Source organism: Neovison vison, chromosome 1, assembly GCF_020171115.1.
Source record: "Neovison vison isolate M4711 chromosome 1, ASM_NN_V1, whole genome shotgun sequence".
NCBI classification, from domain to species: Eukaryota; Metazoa; Chordata; class Mammalia; order Carnivora; family Mustelidae; genus Neogale; species Neogale vison.
The window spans coordinates 246,605,887-246,628,818 of NC_058091.1; the positions used below are offsets into that span (position 1 = coordinate 246,605,887).

Genomic DNA, 22,932 nt, shown 5'->3' on the forward strand with positions numbered 1-22,932 from the left:
AGTCCCTGGGATTTATTTGTTTGCAGACACGCTTTTTGCACTTCTCACCGGGACCCTCAGCTACAGGGAACATGATCAAGTTCTGAGTTAATGTGGATTTGGGGTTGGGAAAGAAGACCCCCTCCCCCGCATTCTTCCCTACTTTGATGGGCTATGGAATTATGTAGTTCTTTCCAAAGAAATTCTTCTCACAAATCCATTCCTCCATTTCTCCCCCTCCTCCCTCTCCTCACCTCCACTTCCTCCTCTCTCCTTTCATTCCCCCTCCTTCTGTCCCCCTCCTCCCCCTTCCTCTTTTCCCTCTTATTTTTCTTGTTCCTTTTCTCTTCCTTCACCTTCTTCTCCTCTTTTTTTTTCCCCTCCTCCTCCTCCTCCCATCCTCCTTCTTCTTCCCCTTGTTCTTCTTTTTTCTTCTTTCCCCTCCCCCTCCTCCTCCTGGTCCTCCTCCTCCCCCCCCATCCTCCTCCTCCTCCTCCCCCTCCCCCCCCTCCTCCTCCTCCCTCCTCCTCCTTCCTCCTCTTCCTCTTCTTCTTCTTATCCTCATTTTCCTCCCCCTCCTCCTCTTCCTCCTCTCATCCCCTCACTGAAGTAAATTTCATACAGCATAAAATTAAACATTTCAGTGTGAGCAATGTGGTGGCATATACTACAATACCTTTTTTATCTCGGGTCACTTAGTCCTTTTATGACCTCTTTCTAGGTGAGGGTTGCAAATTTAACATATTGGTTTATTTAATATTTCCTGGGTAAATTCTGCCCAGGGTCTGGTCTTTCACTTTTGGAGTTTCATGGTTATTGTAACTGCTGCCTTAGTGGAAACTTAATTTAACATTTTTTGCACATAGATTATATTCTTAGAACTTCTGAAAGCCCTGGGAGGTAGGCATTGTCTCTATTTTACAGGTAAGCAAACAGAGAGGAGAAATGGCTTCCCTGTGTTCTGCTGGCGGTGACAGGCAAGGCCAGGAGTCAAGAGGCTGGTTAGATGTGTGTCCTATTCACCCTTGACATGAAATGGTGACTAGCTGGCCTTCCTCCCCAGCCTATGGTGCCCTGGGTCCCCACCTAGCCCCTGTCTTCTGAGTCATTCTACCAGACCTGGGTTTCACTACAAGCAGTCCTGAAAGGTCTTATCAAGACAAAGCTAGAATATCCTCCTCCTGTCCCATCTCTGCCAGCAAGGGAGGGGCTGACCCCCGTGCTCTGCTCCTCTAGGCTGGCTTGAGCCTGGGGCCATTACAGGGGCTGCATGCAGCAAGGATGTCCTCTGTCAGCGCAGTGGGCTGCTGGATTCTGGAGACGAGACCCGCTCAGCCCAGAAAGGAGTACAGGGTACTGAGTGTATGTGAGGAGACTGGGGGATGACAGTTTGTGCTCCCCCATGGAGGCAGAAGAGAGGAAGGCACAGGTCACAAGTCAGGCCTTAAGGCACCCTGCCTGTGGGACTTTGTCACCTGTGTTCTGGTCCCAAGCTGCTGGGAGCCTCAGGGTGAGAGTCTCCGACATAGCACCCATCAGCCTAGGACTCTGAAGTGGTTGCAGATGAAGGCCAGAGGCTCGGGTGCTGAGTGTCTGGGACTGTCACCGTCCCAGTGGCCCTTAAGCTTCTAGCTGATTTGCCTTTTTGCTTTCTCTTTTTAGGAAACCCAAAAGGTGCGATGCTCACCCATGGAAACGTGGTGGCTGATTTCTCAGGCTTTCTGAAAGTGACAGAGGTGAATAAAGTAGATTGACTACACAGGTGTCTCTTGAGGACACCCTCAAGCCTTAGAGGTTTTTTTGTTTGTTTTCTTTTCTTTTTTTTCCCCCTGATGTAATCTGCCTTTCTTATGAAAGGCAGGATTTTCTCTTGTCATTTAGAGCAATCTGATTTTTATAGACAGTTTAGCCCCCAAACCCTGAAATGACCCATGCCTGATAAATAGCCAGTTTGATTTCTGAGAGTGCTAAGATCCCAGAAAGAGAAACATGTAAACCTGTTTTTCATTTTTAACTGTGAAAATTGAAATATGTGTGGTTTTGTATGTACCTTTATTTAGAAAGTAATCCTTAATAACTTGTCTTTCACATAGGTCAGGGTTTAATTCAGTCATTTTGTGTTTAAGGACTGCTAGAGTCTGAGAAATAACGGCAACTGCTAATTTGTAAGACTGTACTTGGAAAGGTAAATCTAAAGTTTAAAAAAAAAAAGAAAAACTTGACATCTTGGCCTGACCAAGGCATGTTAGCATTTTATAACCAACTAAGAGAAGGATGTTTTTCCACAAGTGGTGAGTATCTGTTTTTCCTGCAAGTTTCCTCAAGGAGAAAGGAATGTTCCTTTTCACGGAAGTCAGGCTTTTTCTCCACTGCGGAGAAAAACCTCTCTTCTGCATTCATGCCACGTGGCAGCATGGAGCATATACCCCCCAGACACTGATAGATTTTGGTAGAATGGTGAGAGACTGTTGGTGGCTGGACCCACGTCAGGAGCCATAAGCCAGGTTCCCAGGGCTTGTCCAGACTGGTTCAGAAGCCAGCCCCGGGGAACGAAGGGCCTGTGAAAGGGTGGGGGTCAGGGCAGTCCACCGAAGGAGAGCTCCCAAGGACCCGGCCCACCCCCTGAGCACAGGCTTTGTGCAGCCCCTGTCACTGTGGTCAGTCCCATGTGCTTGTCAGGGGCAGGGGGGCACATCAGGGCTCCCTCTCAGCCTCCTCTACAGGCCCTGTCCCCAGGCTGTGGCATGCAATGTCTGGTTCAGCCATCTGTCTGCCTGGGGCTTCTACCCCAGCCACAGCTGGTGCAGAGCTAGGGCACCCCCGGGGTCCCTTTTCTGGAAGGAGGACTTAGAAAGTGCCAACAAGGCAAGCCCCTCGGACTCCCCGCCCAGGTGCCGCAGGGAGATGGTGAAGGGGGCCTGGCCCCAGAGGAGACTTCCCTGCGGAGCTGGACTCTGCTGGTTTATGTGTGCTTCACTGGGCTTTTTGCTTCTGCAGATAACCTAGACCCACTGGCTGCGCCCTAACACTCCGCCTCCTACGCTGCCCTGTCTTTCTCTCCCTCTCTCCTTCCTGCGCCTTTCATCTTCCTCTCTCTCTCACACCGTTTCTCTCTCTCTCTCCCTCTCTCTCATATCTTGCCTCTCTCTCTTTCCCTCCCCCTACCACTCCGTCCCTCATTCTCCTTCCCCTCTTCCTGTTTGCCCCTCCAGGACCATTTTCTCTGTATTGTTTTATGACTCTCTCGTCGTCTTCCTGTCAGTGTTTCTTTCCTTTCTGTCTCCCATGCCCGTCACCTGCAGAAAGTGATCTTTCCGAGACAGGACGATGTGCTCATCTCCTTCCTGCCTCTGGCTCACATGTTTGAGAGAGTGATCCAGGTAAGACGCCCACCTGACTGACCGGGCCTTGCCTGGGCTCCTTCTGTTTTCTTACAGAGTCAGTGGGCTCCCACTTGTGCGGATGTGCACATTTCCTATTTGCCTTTAGCACACATGTTTGAGCGAATGGTGCAGGTAAGGCCCTGGCTCCAGAGAGGCACAATCTGTGCCCAGAACCCAGAACCCTAGCAGAGTGTCACTTTGTCACTGGTGCCATGAAGTAGAACTAAACTGCCCTGTCCTCAGAAGCTACCAAGGGGTCGGGGGACTTTGGCTGCCTGACTTCTCCCTCCTGGGGAGCCTCCAGGGCCTACCCCAGGCCTGCCTTGTCTTATTTGTGGTTATACCTCAGCTGAGAGAGGCCCCAGCTGTTGGCCCATGCTCAGAGAGGATCATAGCTTTGCAGAAGTATTTTGCATTCACACTCTGTACACTGTGGCTCCACCTATGGCCACGACACTTATATATCATAACTTCCAGAACTCATGAACTCCTGGAAAGGAAAACAAGACAGTAAGGGTGGGGAATTAAACTGCCATGACCCCTTACTCCAGAGATGGGACCAGCATAATGATTAGTCCTGAGAACAACCTTGCAGGGGTACAGAGGGAGTTGGGGGAGTCCACACAAGACCGTGGGAACAAAGAATTTTCCAGGCATGCGTCACTCAGGGAACCAGCTTGTGAATAATCTGTGGTTTTTTTAAATTAATTTACTTATTGGAGAGAGAAAGCACAAGCAAGGGTGGCAGAGGGAGAGGGAGAAGCAGACTCACCGCTGAGCAGGGAGTCTGATGTGGGGCTCGATCCCAGGACCTGGGATCATGACCCGAGCCGAAGGCAGAGGCTTAACCAGCAGAGCCACCCAGACTCTCCTAAGCTGTGTCTACTAAGCCTCTCCCATCTTGCTTAGAGGAAAGCTGGTATTTTAGGGCATGCTTTCCAGCTTTTCAGATCTGGATTAGAATGCCATAGGTCATCACTATTAATTAGTTTTGTGACTCTAAGCAAGTGGCTTTACCTCTCTGAGTTTTCCATTCCTCGCCTATAAAATAGAGATATAAATGCTGCCTCACTTGTAGGGTTGCAACAAGCATTAAATAAGGGAGCATGTATTAAGCCCCATGCATATTCCTAAACCTATTAAGAACCAACCAGTCCCCCTGCCCTGCCTTGGTCCCCCACACCAAACACCCACAGCCAACATTACTCATGGGCACTATGCACCTTTCCAGAGTTGCTGAGGTGTCCCTGGGGGAAATCCATAGACCTGGGGCAGACCTGTTGATAGGGTGCAGTACAGCTCAGAGACCTGAGTCCTCAGGAAGGCCCTTGCCCAGGGCTTGGGAGTTGAGCATGAGGGAGTAGGCACCAGTGAGACTGGCTGCTCTGCCATCTCCCAAAGGCCCAGGATCCCCCTCCATCTCTTGCTGCTTCACCCCATGCCTGAGTGGGACTTAATGGGAAGGGGGGCACCTCATATGATACTCTTGAGTGTCTCATGGCAGCAGCCAGAGCTGGGTTAGGGGGTCATGGGTGCTCTCCATGTGGGGCAGAGCTTTGGACTGCAGCCAGGACTGACCACCCTGAGGAACTCCTCCCTTCCTGTCCTCTCCCTCCAGTCTGTTGTCTACTGCCATGGGGGACGCGTCGGCTTCTTTCAGGGAGACATCCGTCTCCTCTCAGATGACATGAAGGCTCTGCACCCCACCATTTTCCCTGTGGTTCCTAGATTGCTGAACCGGATGTATGACAAGGTAAGTCCCCTAGGGAGTCTCTGACCAGGCTGAGGTGCTGTGTATCTGCTTGTCTGGACAGGGTCTGGAGCCCCGGGCGAGCTTGCCATGCTGCCTCCCTCAGGTCCTCCCTTATGCCACCTCCCCTTTTCAATTCCTTTGCTCTCACCTTCCTTCTCCTCTTTTCTTCCAATTCTCTAACACCTTGTTTAAGGAGATTTTTTTCTCCAGGAATTTCTGTCCCCACAGTGTGACCAGGCGCTGGTTAGCCTTTAGCTGGGTGTCACACATCCACTGATCTCCTGCAGAGGCAACATGGAGCATGGCTTCTCTGTTGGTCAGGCTTTGCGGGGGGGCGGTCTGCAGTGGTGTCTGTCTAGAGGTAGTACACACAGTCCTGACAGCTGTCTTCCAACTTCTGTTCCTCAGATCTTCAGCCAGGCAGACACACCATTAAAGCGCTGGCTCTTGGAGTTTGCAGCAAAACGTAAACAAGCTGAGGTCCGGAGCGGAATCATCAGGAATGATAGTATCTGGGATGAACTCTTCTTTAATAAGATTCAGGTAAGAAAATGAACAAGTGGCCTTAGAGTAGAATTTGACAAGCTCATTCCAGTGGCCTGTAATCTTTTATAAATAACTCATTTGCTCATGAAATCAAAACTTAAGCTACCACAGAAATATTAAAGGACTCATTTTTATTATTTGGGTGTGTGGTGTGATATTTGCCAAAAGACAACCAGCAAGAAGGACTCCTGGACATCAGGTCCCTTGGCCTCCACAAGCATTGGGGTGCCTTTGCCCTCAGCTCCATCAGGAGCTCCTGTGGCCTTAAGTTTCTCTTGCCCCTCCCTTTAGCCTTGGCCATGATGACTTTCCAGCAGCACTAGGTTCTAGCCATGAGGCCAAGAATCTTCCTTTCCCCTCCTAATTCCTAATCCTTCAACCTCTCCTAGACTGAGTGGATCATAAATTACTCACTTCTGTATTCTCACATAAATTTTCAAGCTCTGCATTACCCAAGGAATTTGTAGCTAATTAGTAGCAGTACTTTTTTTTTTACTACTCTATTTTTAGCTAAGACAATTAATATTTAAACTCTCTTGGCTCAACTTACAGAAACAAAGTGCTTAAAGAATCCAGTTGTCCTCTGCTGTGCAGAGTAAATAGAACAGCACATGGAATCAATTTATAAATGAGAGAAGACTATGCCATTACCATGGGAGTGGGAAGAAATTGTCCTAAGTAATTGTTTTGGCTGCATGCAACTGATGGGAGAGTGAGGGAAGAGCTGTGTATTTTAAGGGAAAGCCAAAAGTATGGAATAGCACACTTACCTCCAAAGACACAGAGAAGTTGACCATATTGTGGGTCAAGTTGCAAAACTGATTGGATTGACTCATTTGAAAGGAGAAGGGACTTCTTCAGCCTTAGGCTGTCTCTTTTATCCCTCCCCTATGGCCAGGTAGGGTCCAACTGTTGAGTGGTGACCCTGGATGAGACCCCCGTGGGCTAGATGCCATCTCTGGCAGCACAAACTCTGGCAGGTTCTTGTCTCTTCCCATAGGCCAGTCTTGGTGGTTGTGTGCGGATGATCGTCACTGGAGCAGCCCCCGCGTCCCCAGCGGTGCTGGGATTCCTCCGGGCAGCTCTGGGGTGCCAGGTACAGCCTTTATACTGCTTTTCCTAGAGTCAATGGGACCTGTGTCAGGGCAGAGGAGGAAACCCACTGCACTCTCTACTGGAGAGAAAAAGATCCTCGGGGCAGGATTTTAGTGGGACAAAGGCTCCCTCCTCTGAGGATGAAAGAGGTTGAGAGTCAGTGAAAGCCAAGATTATCTTGTCACATGCTGCAACATCTAGGCGTACCCACTCTGGGAAGAGGGGTCCAGTAAACTCTGTATGGGTCATCGTTGTGCTAGAGAACCCATCCCATACCTGTGCCAGCATCTCTGCATTCTCCATTCTGCAAAATATCTCCCCACTCACAAAAGGAGCACTAGAGAGGGCGATGCAAGCCCACTGCTGTTTTGTTATTTGATTCAACAGGTTTTGTCATCTCTTAAAATACTCATTCCTTCGTTTATCTATTCGGTTAATATTTATTAAGTTCCTGCATCTGCAAGGCTGTGACTCATGTATTTTGTGTACAGTAGGCACAACTGTTTCATAAATGTCCATGCTTAAGTTTTTATACTTTAGAAGCCAGTGCTCCCTTCACTATCCTCCTGTTCTGTACCAGCATGGCCTGGGCACTCCTAGGGCAGGCTGTCTCACATGCTCTATTCCTGCAAACATGTGGGGCTCTGAGGGGGGAAAATATCTTACAGAGTAAAAGTAAAACGCATAGTAGGCTTTAAAGTATTTGTCTCTCATACCTATCATCCAAATGAAAAATAAAGTCAGTAGTTGAAAATAGGTCAGAAATCTTTACCCCAAATCGTATAACTTTATCTCCTAAGTGTCTGCAGTATAAAAATAGCTCCTCTTCTAAGCCAAGGAGCTACACCTGTTGTTTTCACCTGGAGTAGCCTACCTCCCCTCCTACTGCCCCCAGCATGGAACAGCCTGATGTTCAGTGGGAGGTTAGCTGGCTGAAAAGGGCAATCAGTCAGCTGTAGGAACATGTAACTTACAACATGGTTTTGTTTTTCATTTGAAGGTTTATGAAGGTTACGGCCAAACTGAGTGTACAGCTGGGTGTACCTTCACCACACCCGGGGACTGGACCTCAGGTAGGATGGAGTGGAGATGTGGGAATGATTCATGGGGTATCACTGATCTAAAACGTCTTTATGGAAAACAAATTTATGGGTCATTTAGGAAAAAGGGGACAGAAAAAGAAGAAAAACACTGATGGTGGTTATGTCTGGGTTGTAGCACAATGGATATTGTTCTCTTTGCTACATATTTTTGTGATTTTCAAATAATGTTTTGTCTTTTTCCATTTCTTTTATGGATACCTAGAAGTAATATATATATAAAGAAGCGGTAGATCACAGACTGTAGTTCCAGGTGAAACTATCAGTAAACATCAGTAAACAATATCAGTAAATGTCAGTATGTTGGATTTTGTGGGTTAGAACCTAATATTTTAGAATGAAGGAAGCAGGGTGTGAATTAGGTATGATTTAGGAAAGAAGGGCAAGTTCATAGTGACCAGAGCACTATTTCTTAAACCATTTCTGAGACCATTTGGGACCTGGGGTCTCCTGTGATGTTAATGTCTAGAAGGCAACAGCATCCTCCGGAAGAAGCAGCTCCTTTCCATGCCTTCATTCTGAAGAGACTCCTCTTTCAGAGCAAGGAGGGTGCAGTAGGTAGCCCCTGTATTTATTGCCTACCACAGAATTTAAACCAGACACCAGAAGAATCTGAAAAACACTGAGCAAAAGAATCCTTCAGGATACCAACTTCCTATGTCAGCCAGGGGCCATTCTTTCAGTGCAGGTTTACTCAGCTACACACTAGAAAATTCAGGGTGATACACATGGAAAAGAGAGACGCACAGTAGTGCCATGCTCTTTTCAGAACACCTTGAGGCAGTCAGCTGAAACATGATAGGTGTGTTCCATATTGAAGTCATATTTGACCACATCAAGGACAGAAGCATTTTTGTCTGAGTTTTATCTCTTCAAACTCTGGGTGAATAAAGTCTATCTTGTGTAGAGATTCTTTGCTGTCTCTACCCCTGGAAAACTTACTGCAAGGACTGTTCTTCCAAAACCCTTGATCAGTAACTTTTTTCTTATTCTGTCATCATATTTACTGATCACTCACATGGATCCCCTTCCTTCTGGGCACTCTCTTTCCTCTTAATGGCATCCTCTATATTTTCCTATGTAAGATTTTTGAGATTTTGCCTTTTTAAGTCATCCTTACCACAAAAACTTGCCAAGGCTATTCAGTATAAGAGGATAGATATCTTTAGACAATATTGTAAAAGTCGGCAGCCTCTTTAAAAGAGAAACCAGATTGTCGCAACCTGTTTTCATCTACATGGCGCACTTTTCTTTCAGGACCTTGGCCAGCACCCACTCAAACCCCCTCCACCTTGCCAGGGAATTGTGCTAACAACCATAATTACTAGAAAAATGACTTCCATGTAATTGTGCAGTTGGAGTATATATGAGCATGAACATTTGAAGTCTTGTTTTTCAGGGAAGAATGATCTCATCCTTGTCTTCTTTTTTTTTTTTTTCCCAATTTATTTATTTTCAGAAAAAACAGTATTCATTATTTTTTCACCACACCCAGTGCTCCATGCAAACTGTGCCCTCTATAATACCCACCACCTGGTACCCCAACCTCCCACCCCCCCCGCCACTTCAAACCCCTCAGACTATTTTTCAGAGTCCATAGTCTCTCATCCTTGTCTTCTATTCCTTTGTTACTCTAAGTGTAATATGTGGACCAGAAGCACCAGCGTCCCCTGGGTGTCCGTGAGACATGGAGACTTTCAGGGCTCATCAAAATCTAAATTTTAAAAAAATTTCTGGATGGTTTGCGCATGAACCAATAGTCTGCTGACTGGTGGAAAAGTAATGATGACAGTTCCAAAACCAGGGGTCTGACAATGGGGCGAAATGTTTAATATGGGCCCTATTGGAAAAATACTGATGGTATGGTTGGTGTGGGTAGGAGGCCCGCTACAGACCCTGTGCAGGTTGGTACTGGGCCAGGTGTGCCTGTTTAGCTTTTTAAAGAATCAGATGTAAAACAAAGGCCCCGCAGAGGTTGGCCTATTTTTTCCCCAGAATGTTTTTTGATCATCAATGCTTACCTGTGACAAATGCCCATCTTAAGGTATATTGCTCTCCTGTAATTCCCCACTTCAACACTGGAGGGATTTTTATGTGGCCCAGAGCATCTTCAGTGCTGAAATTGATCTAGACACTGACAAATGCCATATTGCTTTGGTGTTCTAGGGCATGTAGGAGCACCTCTCCCCTGCAATCATATCAAGCTCATCGATGTCGAGGAACTGAACTATTGGACCTCCAAAGGAGAGGGAGAGGTAAAGTTAGGACCTTAGCCATTTATGTCTCTGCATGCCACATACAGTAAGTAAAAGAAAAACAATGGAATTGTTTTCCTTTCACCCTCCCTGTAAAGTCACTTTAAATTACTGATTAATTTCACTCTACTGAATTCAGCATTTCCTCTCTTGCTTATGAAGCAACCAGCCCCCAAGGTTGGGACCAGGCTGGTCTAAATCAAGACTTGAAATTCCCAAACTTTTGCAGCACCTGGGTAGCTCAGTCAGTTAAGCATCCAACTCCTGATTGTGGCTCAGGTCTTGTTCTCAGGGTTCTGGGATTGAGCACTCAGCAGAGTGTCTGCTTGAGATTCTCTCTCTACCTCTCAATCTCCACACCCCCCCACTCATGCTCTCTCTCTAAAATAAATAAATCTTAAAACAAAAAAAAACAAAAAATGAAATTCCTAAACTTAAAAAAAAAAAATCCATTTTTTTCTTCTAACTGACATGGCCTGCTTCTATGTATGTGTCCCAGCAGAAGCTGTACCCTTGCAACTAGACCAGAAGAGGGGGATAGAGCTGGCCTATACTTTTTCACTCTATGGGAGCAGATGACCCCATCATGTCACAGAGAGCTCAAATCTCCAGTGGAATCAGCCAGCCCTCAGTATCTGAGGATACCCCTTTCAGTGTCACAAAGCAGCACTTACTGAAGGGAGGGAGGGCAGGAGGCCTGAGGGTAGGGTAGGGGGCCAGGACAGGGAAGAAACATGGCCAGGACAGAACATACTGTTGGAGAGAAGCAGAAGACTGTTCAGTCTGCTGGTGGCCATTCCTGTACTCTGTCTCCATCCCTGCTGTTTCCACAGCAAATTTCTGGAAGGATAGGATACATTCTCCTACATAAGCCTCCTGACAGCCCCACATCGGGGTTCCTCATGCTGTGGGCTGACAGAAACCTGGTGTTTGTCCCTACAGATATGCGTGAGAGGACCAAATGTGTTCAAAGGTTACTTGAAAGATCCAGACAGGACAAAGGAAGCCCTGGACAGCGATGGCTGGCTGCACACTGGGGACATTGGGAAGTGGCTGCCGGTGCGTAAGTTTCCAGCCACCTAAGTTTCCAGCCACCGCATGCTCACGGTTGGAGGGTGTATAATCCACCTCACTTCTGAGGCAAAATTGTTCTCCATATCTTCCCTGATAATTAGCCATTTAGAAACAACTGCAGGGTGGGGGAGAGGGGGATAAGGAGGTTCTTCCTTATCTTGCCCCCAGAGCTTTCTTGTCTGTCCATCCTTCTGATAAAGGTGATAGAGATCTTTATGGGAGGGCACAGCTGGAGTTTGAGACCACTCCCTACTTTATCTCTTTCCAGGTTGAGATTTGTCAGTGCTGTGGAATATGACCAGTGGGGTACAAGGGGCTGGAAGCTCATAGCTCTGGGAGGTCTGAGAAAGGCAGGGCCTAGGGACCCACAGACATTGGCACCTGGCTGAGAGGTGACACTGAGCAGTGGAAAAAGTTGGAGCCAGGTGGAAGGGTGTCCGAGTTCCTTTGGCTCTGTCAGCAGTTGCTCTGAGATTGAAGCCCAAAGCCTCATCCCTCTCTGGGGCTCCTTGTTGACTTCCTTGTGGAGTAAAAGAAGAAAGCTATGTGCTATTCTTTGGCTGCGGCCCCTGACTTTTAACCAAACCTGGTTATTGTACCTCACTCAGTCATTTGTAAAATGGGGGCTAATATCACTGATTACCTCTATGGTGGTTTTGAGGAATAAAAGAAGTTATACCTGTAAAGCGGTTGACACAATGCCTGGCACACAGGATATGCTTAGATTAAAAACTATGACCAGAAAACGGCTTTGTTGCTGGAACTGAGATCCCCTGGCCTGATACAGCCCACCTCAGGAATGTCTCTGTGTCTTTGTGAAGTTGCTAAGGTTTAGGGTAGATGCTGTAAAATGCAGTGTTTCTCAGGCCTGTGAATGGTGCTGAACCGTCTGGTGGCTCTGTGGGCTGGTGACCTGATTCGCCCTGGCCTTGAATCCTTTCCTGAGAAGCCCTTTCCCACAGCAGACACAGATGCACCCCACAGCGTGTACCCAGGGCCAGGGACTCTGCTCAGGAGAGAGATGCCAGGATGGTGTGTAATGTGATGGGCATAAGTGAAGGGCCACGGGAGAGGCAGGGGAGGACAGGCGCCTATGGGAGTCTCAGGATGTGAGTCCTGTTCCAAGGAGAGAGGAGAGGGTGGAGAGGATGGTCAGGGCAGGAGTGATAGCACATGCTAAGTAGAGAGACACGAGAGATGTGAGGTAGGCGGTTCTCCCTGAGGCCCCCTAGGTGTGGAGGGGAGAGGCTGGGGAAGCAACGGGACCTGCCCGCGGGCAGAGCTTGCATTGTTCCCTCCGCTGAGGAAGCTTAGGCTCAGAGCCCCTCACTTGCACAGGCACTGTCCAAGCCCCAGTACTTCATTTTATATTATTTTTCTTAAAGAGGGAGGGCCTCAAAGTTGGTAAAAGCTTGAAATTCCACAGAACCCTGATTCTAGTACTGATTCCCAGTAAGTTGGATGCAACCACCCACCTTGCAGGATGTTAGGAGAAGCAAGTAAAGTAATTCATGTGGAGACCTAGAGCCACGTATACACTAGGAGCCTAGGACAGTGAACAGGTGGTCTGTAGGTGTCCATTTTTTTTAATTATTAATCTTTTGAAAGAGTATTACGTAGATTAAGGACAAAGTACAAACTTCTGATCCAGAAAGACTTAATTCAAATCCTGGTTCCCCTGTATCCTAGCTGTGTAACTTTTGAGAAATCAGCCAAATTCTCTAATCCTCATTTTCCTCATCTGTGGAATGAGGTGACAATGCCCCACTCGGGGTACCATGAGGGTCAAAGAAGCCAGTGTACAGAAAGCACCTAAGATGCAGCCTGGGTTTTGAATGGAACAGGGCCTGCTCGTTTTTCTTTTCTGGAGACTTTGCTCTGCTTTGGCCAATTAAACAGATGGAGGAGGGACAGAGGATATGCAGAAATCCAGTCAGGAAGGGGTTTTGATGGGTGGAGGAGGTGGGTGTGGGAGGGATTTGTGGTTGAGGACAATGAGCCTGATGGCCAGCAGTTCTAGGAGAGGCAAACAGAGAGGCCATCTCAAAGTATGGGGCTTGGAGGGAGGGGCAGGCATGAGGAGGACAATGATGGGCTTCCTACTGTGTCCTGCAGGGCCAACAGTCTGGTTTCTGAAGCCTCCTGAGTGTTAGGTCCTGGGTTTGGAATTCGGTGAAGAGGTTTGGCTGGACACTTAGGGAGTTGTGGGAGTGGCCAATGAAGAAACAAATGACGGTTATTTCAAGGAATGTTGTCAGTGGAGGTGAAGAAAGTACAACATTCAAGGGTTGAACCAAAGGAAGGAGATATACCAGTTCCCCTGAGAAACTCAGAAAGGTCAGAGGGAGTTAGGGAAGTCTGTGGCCAGGAGCCCAAGTACTCACTGCTCAAGGGGTGGCCTGCCTGTTGCCGAGGTCCTGGAGAGGTGACGACTCTGCATACCATCTGGTCTGTCAGGGAGGAGTCCCCGGGGACCTCTGCCAAGGTCTGCTGTTTGCTGAGGGATGGAGAGGCCACTTTTTGGGAGCAGAGGCAGTAGCTGGGCAGAAAGGCCTAAGCATCATTCAAGGGAGTGAATTTGAAGATGGTGGTGAGAAAAGAGGCAGCTTGGGTAAGAGGGGAAGGTAGGCAGGCCTTCTGAGGAGGAGGACACCCGTTTGCTGGGCATGAGGGTGGGGAGTGGGAGGCGGGGTAAGTGCTGAGGGGAAAGGACTGTGGGCACTTAGTGTCTTAGCAGATTTCTAGAGCCATCAACCCGTGGTTTGTGGTTTGTGTTGGCCCTCTCTAGCCACAAGGGGGCTGTGTAATGGCAGAGGCCTCGGGCGGAGGCCCAGATCCAGTGGGGTTTGCAGGGGGGACAGGGCAGGGGTGAGGGGCTATGGCACTGATGAGTGAGGGGTTTTGATTCAAGAATGCTATCTTTTCCTGAAGCAGTTTGTCCAACTCCACAGGCAGGGACTCTTAAAGTTATTGATCGGAAGAAGCACATATTTAAACTTGCTCAGGGAGAGTATGTGGCGCCTGAGAAGATTGAGAACATCTATATCCGGAGTGAGCCTGTGGCACAAATCTATGTCCACGGGGACAGCTTAAAGGTGAGTCTCCCGTGCTTCAGCCCTCTCACGCATACTGGGCCTGCTGAAAAATCTGGAGTTATTTGGGAATAACTTCCTGAGTATTTGGTATTTGGCTGTTGTAATAAACATTCATTTCCAATCAGACACTGGTATTCTGCATATTAGATTATGAGAGAAAATTCCTTTTGAAGGAGAAATCTCACTTGTAGAGTTTGATAAACTGTGATTAGGTGAAAAAGTTGCTTGAAGTAGTGGTAATGAACATTCCCACTGCTTTTAACTTGGGCTCCACCTACTTCCAAGAGGGATATTGAGATAAAATGCTAAAGCCAGATTCAGGGTTTCTTCTGCTCTTTAATCTTAAAAATGCAGATGAGGTGTACAGATAAATGGATACAGTATAGCAAATAATGGTACTGTTGCTAATATAGCTCTCCCTCTCTGTATATATGGCTACTATAGTAGGCTAATATGTTAAGATAATTAGGATTAAATTATTAGAGAGGATTTATATTTATTCTGCTTTCAACATCATTTAGACGTGAACTCAGAAAGATTACTGCGAATGTATTTTGTGCTGTCATTGGATTCATTAGGCAAATATTATTAAATTATTTTAAAGAAAATCCTTTAAAAGCTTAAAATGGAGTTCTTCATGAATGGGGCCCATATTAATAAAACAATTTCCAAATGATTTGGGAAACCTTGAGAAATATATGTGTTTGGGTTCATAGAATTGTTTGACTGACATCTTAAAGGTTACTCATGGGATTGGCATGAGAATTAAACTTTACTGATTCTTAATATCCTTAAGTTTACCCTTTATTAATTCTTGTTAACAAAGTTAAGGAAATATGTCAGAAAATAAACAGTCAAGAATGTGTGCCATATTGGTGGAAATGTTTCATAACATAAGTATATACTTATTTTTAGAAAAAGGTGGAATCTGAGAATACCAGGAGATTATTTTTAATGCTGGACCACAGATAACCACTTTGAAAGCTTTTGTCTTGACTATGTTTTCCTTTGGTTGGGATTGCAGGCCTTTTTGGTGGGTATTGTTGTGCCTGACCCTGAAGTCATGCCCTGTTGGGCCCAGAAGAGAGGAATTGAAGGGTCATACGCAGAGCTCTGTGCAAATAAGGTCTGTACCTTGGTTGCTGGACCTTCCGATGCTACTGGGTAACGGGAAGGCAGAAACGCAGTAGACCAGTGGGATTTGAACCTTTAGGGACATTTCTAACTTTATTTTATAAGTGGTAGAAATCTTAAACCAGAGGTTTGTCTTTTTGTTACTGTGGTTGGAGGAGTGCAGATTTCTTCTTAGAAAGTTTGATAGACTATTGAACTATTGGAGGAAGATGTCACAGAAAGCTTGTCCAGCCCTGCTGTCCGGCAGCTCACAGTTGGGTCTAGAGAGGGAGGGAGGTAGCTGACCCAAGGCTGCACAGCTGACACTGCTGGTTAGAGCAGTGTCAGTTGTGAGTATAGGCCTTCTGACTCACTGGCCTTGCTCTTTCCAAATGTGAATTGGCTTTTGTATGTACTGGACTCAGACAGTCATGGGGTTGACTAAAAAAAAATAATAAACTCCTTTCTTCCTGCTTAGAGCTTTAGCCATTGCCATCTTCCCAAAACTTCTCAGGCACGGGTAGAGTCCTCTGGAAGAGATTGCTCTTCTGGCTCAACATTACCTCGTCCAGGCACATGGTCCATGTTCAGCAGCACCCATGGTCCCGAGCACTCCCACTGGATCCTGGGCCCTTCTGGGAGAGACAGGGTTTCTAGGGCTCACCGGGCTGACCAGAGAACCACTTTAAAAAATGGAGTAGTCCCTTAGCCTGTTCCTGGTCACTCATTTGGTCATGCCTGGCACTTGCTTGCCTGATGAGAGGTGGTAACTGGGTGCCGCCTGGGAGTGTCAGCCCCAGAAGAGAGGGGCAGAGGTGGGCCTTGGCACAATCACCAGTCGTACTTTGCAGAAGACTCACTGTTTCCTCTACCTCCATTTTGAACTGTGTTTTTGCCTTGTCATTTTTTTCTCTATGGTCCAATTCAGGAGCTGAAAAAAGCCATTTTGGAAGATATGGTGAGGTTAGGAAAACAGAGTGGACTCCATTCATTCGAACAGGTAAATATTACCTTCCCCATACTTGTTACAACCCTTCATGCAGTGCTGAAAATTAAACTCAGCCACGGTGACCCTGACCTAGATTCTCCACCCCCGTATGCTGCTGCCCTCAGACAGGCTGTGTACTGACAAGACCCCTGAAGGCCTGTTCCAAGCCAACTTTGTAGCAGCCTTCGTTCTGCCCTAAAATAGGTCATATGTCAAGTGAGACCGTGCTTGCTGTCCTCATAATCACAGACATTCCTAACGCTGAAATATTACCTTGCTGTCACACAGCAGAGCATGTGTGCACATGGTTGGCCTGTCTCCAGCCTGACTGCAGTACTCAAGACCAGAGTCCTCTCTTATTTTTATTTTTATGGGGACTGTCTTCTTGGCTGCAGCAGGCAAGATGACTTGCTAGGACATCGGAAAGGTCATGTTCCTCGGGCCAGTGATCTCTCCGCCCCGCATGTCTACGACAAAGAGGAAGAAACACAGAATGTGTTAGGAGATGACACAGCAAGTGGTCCTCTCAGACCCTTTCTCTTTGCAAGTTTGGGGTTCTTACTGTAACTGGGTTCAGAAGTGCCCTTGATTCTACTTATCTACACCATTTATACATCCTCTTTAGTCAAAAATTCAAAAAGAAAAATTATTCAAATAGAGAAATAGACACACTCTGATTATAAAAAAAATTTCCTGCCTATCTTTAACATAATCGTTAGTAATAAAATTGTGTTTCTCCAATAGGGCTTCCAAATACAGTGTTAGTGTTAAGGATATGCAGGATTTATGAGAATTTTAAATTTTGTATGTTTATTTTGATGATAACCTGAAAACATTTTTAAACCAGTTTCAAATGTAAAAACTCTTTTTTTTTTTTCTCCCAATTTATTTATTTTCAGAAAAACAGTATTCATTATTTTTTCACCACACCCAGTGCTCCATGCAAGCTGTGCCCTCTATAATACCCACCACCTGGTACCCCAACCTCCCACCCCCCCGCCACTTCAAACCCCTCAGATTGTTTTTCAGAGTCCATAGTCTCTCATGGTTCACCTCCCCTTCCAATTTACCCAAATTCCCTACTCCTCTCTAATGCCCCTTGTCCTCCATGCTATTGGTTATGCTCCACAAATGAGTGAAACCATATGATAATTGACTCTCTCTGCTTGACTGATTTCACTCAGCATAATCTCTTCCAATCCCGTCCATGTTGCTACAAAAGTTGGATATTCGTCCTTTCTGATGGAGGCATAATACTCCATAGTGTATATGGACCACATCTTCCTTATCCATTCATCCGTTGAAGGGCATCTTGGTTCTTTCCATAGTTTGGCGACTGTGGCCATTGCTGCTATAAACATGGGGGTACAGATGGCCCTTCTTTTCACGACATCTGTATTTTTGGGGTAAATACCCAGGAGTGCAATTGCAGGGTCATAGGGAAGCTCTATTTTTAATTTCTTGAGGAATCTCCACACTGTTCTCCAAAGAGGCTGCACCAACTTGCATTCCCACCAACAGTGTAAGAGGGTTCCCCTTTCTCCACATCCTCTCCAACACATGTTGTTTCCTGTTTTGTTAATTTTGGCCATTCTAACTGGTGTAAGGTGATATCTCAATGTGGTTTTAATTTGAATCTCCCTGAGGGCTAATGATGATGAGCATTTTTTCATGTGTCTGATAGCCATCAAATGTAAAAACTCTTATAGCAGGTATTTGTGATTAGAAACCACGTCCACAGAGTCAGACTTTAATTTCTTAAGGTTCAAACTGATGGAATCTAAACACAGTTTCAGAATTATTTTCCTTGAAATAGATCTTTATATGAATCTAGTTTGAGAAACAGGGCTTTACCCTCATCTGTCAGCATCTAAGGCAAAAATAAAATAAAATAAGGCTTGGATGAATTAAATCTTCATTTTAAAAAATTATAAAGTCAGAGGGATTCAGTCAAGTTATATTTCTCTTTCTAAATGAAAGTTCATTTCTGGCATCATTATTTAAATTTCTAAATTTGCTAGAACTGATTTCATTGCCCTTCCATTAATGGTTTCTGTGTGACTGGATCACATGATGACGTAGAGCATCATGGGTGGTCCAAGACCCCTTTGTTCTGGGCCTGCGTCTTCCTCTGAATGGAGAGCTACAGGGGCTCTGAGGGCATTGCTTAAGCTGATTGGTTCCTGCCACTACCTTGCGATTCCCGAGGCTGGCACGCCCCCTGCTGGGTTTGGGCGACATAACCTGCCCCAGCACATGGAGAATCAGCATTTCCATGCTAAGCAAAAGACCACCCATCTCCTCTAAAGATTACGCTGAAAGGGGACCTTTGGTGAAGTTTCAGGTGTTAACCATCGTTCAGATTAGACCCTTACTGAGAGGAGAGGTATTCTTTTTTTTTTTAAGATTTTATTTATTTATTTGACAGAGAGATCAGAAGTAGGCAGAGAGGCAGGCAGAGAGAGAGAGAAGCAGCAGGCTCCCTGCTGAGCAGAGCCTCATGCAGGGATGCAGGGCTGGATCCCAGGACCCTGAGATCATGACCTGAGCTGAAGGCAGAGGCTTAACCCACTGAGCCACCCAGGCAACCTGAGAAGAGAGGTATTCTTGTCTTCCATACCACATAAGTAGTTTCTGCTCTTAATCTGCCTTCACCGTGGTAACCTCAAATACAGGGAAGTCATGTGGGAATCCCAAAGATCCCAAAGACCTGAGCTTTATCGCCAAGGGTGTCACCACTTCATTTTCTCTGTTCTCCTTTTCCTTTTTGTTGGTCTGTGCCTCCTATACCAACAAGCAGCGCATGCCCTCAGCCGCCCACTGGAGAGTGAAAACCGGGCCTCCTGCCTGAGGATGGTGTGCTCCCAGTTGTGTTCCAGAGATCAATATAAATCATTTAAGTTAACCCACAGTCCACTGTCAGCTTGTCCTTTTCCCTTTTCCTCAAAAATGAGTCATCAGTTAAGGTTTAATACTAGTTTTTTTTAAAACCACGCAAACACAAATAGATATACAAGTCTACAAGGCTTAAATCATTCACCAAAAGCTTTAAGAGTTCAGGCTCACTGGGCAGGGTTGATCTGAATTAACATTTGAATTAGATAAAAAATTAATGTAATTTAATTTCCAGAAACAGACAATTTCTTAGAATGAGGCCAATCATTATTTCTTTTTGGAGATCTTTGGAAGATCTATTTTAAGGAATATATAGGAAGCATTTAAAATCACTCTATCGATAATTAAAATGTTTAGGTACCCAGGAAGTTTTTGAGCTACTTAGCGATGATTTAACCATTTTCTTGACATTTATATGCCTTATTAGTTTGTGGAGACAATAACAAGTGAACTTTGACACTTGATAGATTTTTCATATTCTGATGCGAAACTCTCACCAAAATATGTTATTGTGTTTCCTGTCACTAAGCGGAATGCTTACCTAACCAATTTGCCTTTAAATCAGAAAAAAAAAAAAAAAAAAGAACGACATGAATAGAGCATTTGCCTAATTACAGTGGGTTTTGTTTTTACTTTATCTCTTCAGTCCTAAATTATTCACTTTGTGTTTATTATCTCCAAGCAACATCATGGGTTTGATTCAGTAATACCATTGAAAATTTAAAATACCATGTTTCTTCAGAATTATGAAAAGTTTTGTGCTTTAATGAGTTTGCATAAATTATACTTTTGAGGTATTTTAACTCAATACAATATATAAAAGTTACAGTATTTCTAAACTAAAAAAAAAAAAAAAAAACCCTTTGGAATCACTTTTCAATGGCAACAGTGTAGTTTCAGAAAGGAAGCTAACATTAGCATTTCCTTCCTTAACAAAAATTTTGCTTATTGGGGCGCTTGGGTGGCTCAGTCAGTTGAGCAGCTGACTCTTGATTTTGGCCCAAGTCATGATCTCAGGGTCCTGGGATCAAGCCCTGCACTCAGCAGGAGTCTGGTTGGGATTCTCTCCCTCTCTCTGTGCCCCTGCCCCCACTCATGTGTGTATGCATGCGCACACACTCTATCATATAAATTGATAAATCTTTAAAAAATTGCTTTGCTTATTAAAAATTGGAAAATGAGTTTCACATGGTGTTAGGCCTGAAGGGAGAATAAAGATTCTCATTCCTTTTTTTCCCCCCACAAATCGATAGTTTGGTTTTATTAGAAAATACGTAATTATAGAAAATTAAAATTGGTTTTAACATTGGTTTCCTTCTTTAAAAAAAAACAACTAAGTTTGGGACCTACAGTTAAGCTCAGTGTTAGTTAAAGTACTGGTTTGATCCATTTTTTTTCCCCTACTTACTGACTGGACTTTTATTCACTCAGGCAGTTTGTATAGGTATTTTCTTTCTTTCTTTCTTTTTTTTTTTTAATTAACAGATAATGTATTATTTGCTTCAGGAGTACAGGTCTGTGTATCGTCAGTCTTACACAATTCACAGCACTCACTGTAGCACATACCCTCTCCAGTGTCCATCATCCAGCCACCCCATCCCTCCCCCTCTACCCACAGCTACCCTCAGTTTGTTTCCTGAGATTAAGAGTCTCTTATGGTTTGTCTGCCTCCCCTGTCTCATCTTGTTTCATTTTTTTCCCTCCCTGTCTCCCATGACTCCCCTGCCCTGCCTCTCAAATTCCTTATATCAGAGAGTGTATAGGTACTTTCATGGAAGAATTCAAACAGACCCAGAGCTCTAGGTCAGCCTGATACAGGGCCCGGCAGCCAGGCCACAGAGCCACTCTCAGCCACTCACTAAGGGAGTTAAAGGCACCCTATGCCTTGGCTTCCTGCAAGGCTGTATTTAGTGCTACTCCCTCTCTGCAAGCAGAAACTATTTTGTAGTGAGCCACACTGAGCTGCTGATGCCCCAGTCAGCCCTTAGGCTTGCTGTGACATCTACCTGCTGTTTCAGTCCTTTGTTCCTAAGATCATAACGTTTTCTTTTCTAGTCTACTGAGCATCTAAATAGCATTCCATAGCTCTCCCTATGAAATTCATCTTCCCTGTACTTTATCATTTGTAGCTTCTGTGTGTCACTGCTAGATTTTCAAAGGTGCTCACCCCAAGCCCTGCACTGAACATACACTCTAGTTCCAATTTCACCGTGTTCTTCACAGGCTGTGAGGGGCTTAGATGAGCTGAAACCCAGGCTGCAGATATTGTCTCTTGGCTTCTGCTTCTCCTTTTAAAATTACATTATTAATTTCATTTACAAAAAAAGGTTGGCTTTTGCACTTACCAGAAGTCTTTTTTTTTTAAAGATTTTATTTATTTATTTGACAGAGAGAGATCACAAGTAGGCAGAGAGGCAAGCAGAGAGAGAGAGGAGGAAGCAGGCTCCCTGCTGAGTAGAGAGCCCGATGCAGGACTTGATCCCAGGACCCTCAGATCATGACCTGAGCCAAAGGCAGCAGCTTAACCCACTGAGCCACCCAGGTGCCCTTATCAGAAGTCTTTATGTGGTACCATTTCTTTTTTTTTTTTTTTTTAAGATTTTATTTATTTATTTGACAGAGAGAAATCACAAGTAGATGGAGAGGCAGGCAGAGAGAGAGAGAGAGAGGGAAGCAGGCTCCCTGCTGAGCAGAGAGCCCGATGCAGGGCTTGATCCCAGGACCCTGAGATCATGACCTGAGCCGAAGGCAGCGGCTTAACCCACTGAGCCACCCAGGCGCCCCTATGTGGTACCATTTCTATCAGAAGAGAACTTTAGGGGAAAAAAACTTTAAGGAAATTAGCACTATTTTCATCTTTTCATTTTATGACCTTACATAAACATGAGATAATAAATTAATTTGCAGAATCGAAGATTAAGTTTGACTCAGATTGTGCTCATGTCTTCTTCAGGCTAATTACTTTTGTTGTCTAATGGTGATTTCCAAACTTCTTTAAGCACCAGAGCTTAGATGGAATCTTATCTGAAAAGTCGAGCTTGTACCAAACAATGGAGCAGTGCTGCCCTGGTGGGGTTGGGGCTGGAACCAGAACCTCTCTCCCCCTGCTCCCCAACCCAAGCACCTCACTTTATCCCTCCTCCACCCCACCTCCACACACCTCTGCTTCTCACCAACCTCACCACACCCCCACTTATCTATACCTGTCTCCCCCACCACAGCACCCCCAGCAGGGGCCTCTGCAGAACCCCTGCTTTTCAGTGCACTCTGTCTGAAAATATCTCCCTTGGGACCTATTTCCAGTGAATTTTGGGTCCTCTAGAATGGTTAATGTTTAATAAAGAAAAATTAAAAAATATATATATTCCAGAGGGTACAAAAATGGCAGCCTATTCCTTACCAAATCCTTGCTTATTTGAACATCAAGAACAGTGAGGGACTTTCCAAGCAAGACATTTTTTACAAGAACCTTACCTAATTTTGAAACATTTGACAATACCCCTTTTAACTAAGAACCTCAGATTTCCATCTATTTATATCAAATATCCAAGCAGAAATCCTTTGTGAGTAAAGTAAAGTTGAGGCAGCTAACTATAATGCTAGCTCTGGTTTTAGCCTAATGTTTTCTCTTCACCTCTCCCCTACACACTCGAATC

At 45.4% G+C, this 22,932-nt stretch overlaps 1 protein-coding gene across 5 annotated transcripts in view; it reads left to right on the forward strand.

The window, feature by feature from the left end:
• Positions 1-22,932, forward strand: part of ACSL6 (acyl-CoA synthetase long chain family member 6) — a 59,997-nt gene that overhangs the window by 31,275 nt on the left and 5,790 nt on the right. For 4 of the 5 annotated variants that reach the window (XM_044228090.1, XM_044228119.1, XM_044228127.1 and 1 more), the window contains 11 exons: positions 1,642-1,715; positions 3,282-3,359; positions 4,981-5,115; positions 5,524-5,658; positions 6,662-6,757; positions 7,757-7,829; positions 10,023-10,111; positions 11,054-11,170; positions 14,137-14,280; positions 15,305-15,406; positions 16,322-16,393. In XM_044228090.1, coding sequence (XP_044084025.1) covers positions 1,642-1,715; positions 3,282-3,359; positions 4,981-5,115; positions 5,524-5,658; positions 6,662-6,757; positions 7,757-7,829; positions 10,023-10,111; positions 11,054-11,170; positions 14,137-14,280; positions 15,305-15,406; positions 16,322-16,393 — 1,115 coding nt within the window. Of the gene's footprint in view, positions 1-1,641; positions 1,716-3,281; positions 3,360-3,416; positions 3,495-4,980; positions 5,116-5,523; positions 5,659-6,661; positions 6,758-7,756; positions 7,830-10,022; positions 10,112-11,053; positions 11,171-14,136; positions 14,281-15,304; positions 15,407-16,321; positions 16,394-22,932 lie in introns of all 5 variants that reach the window. The other variant, XM_044228101.1, reaches the window with a different exon arrangement.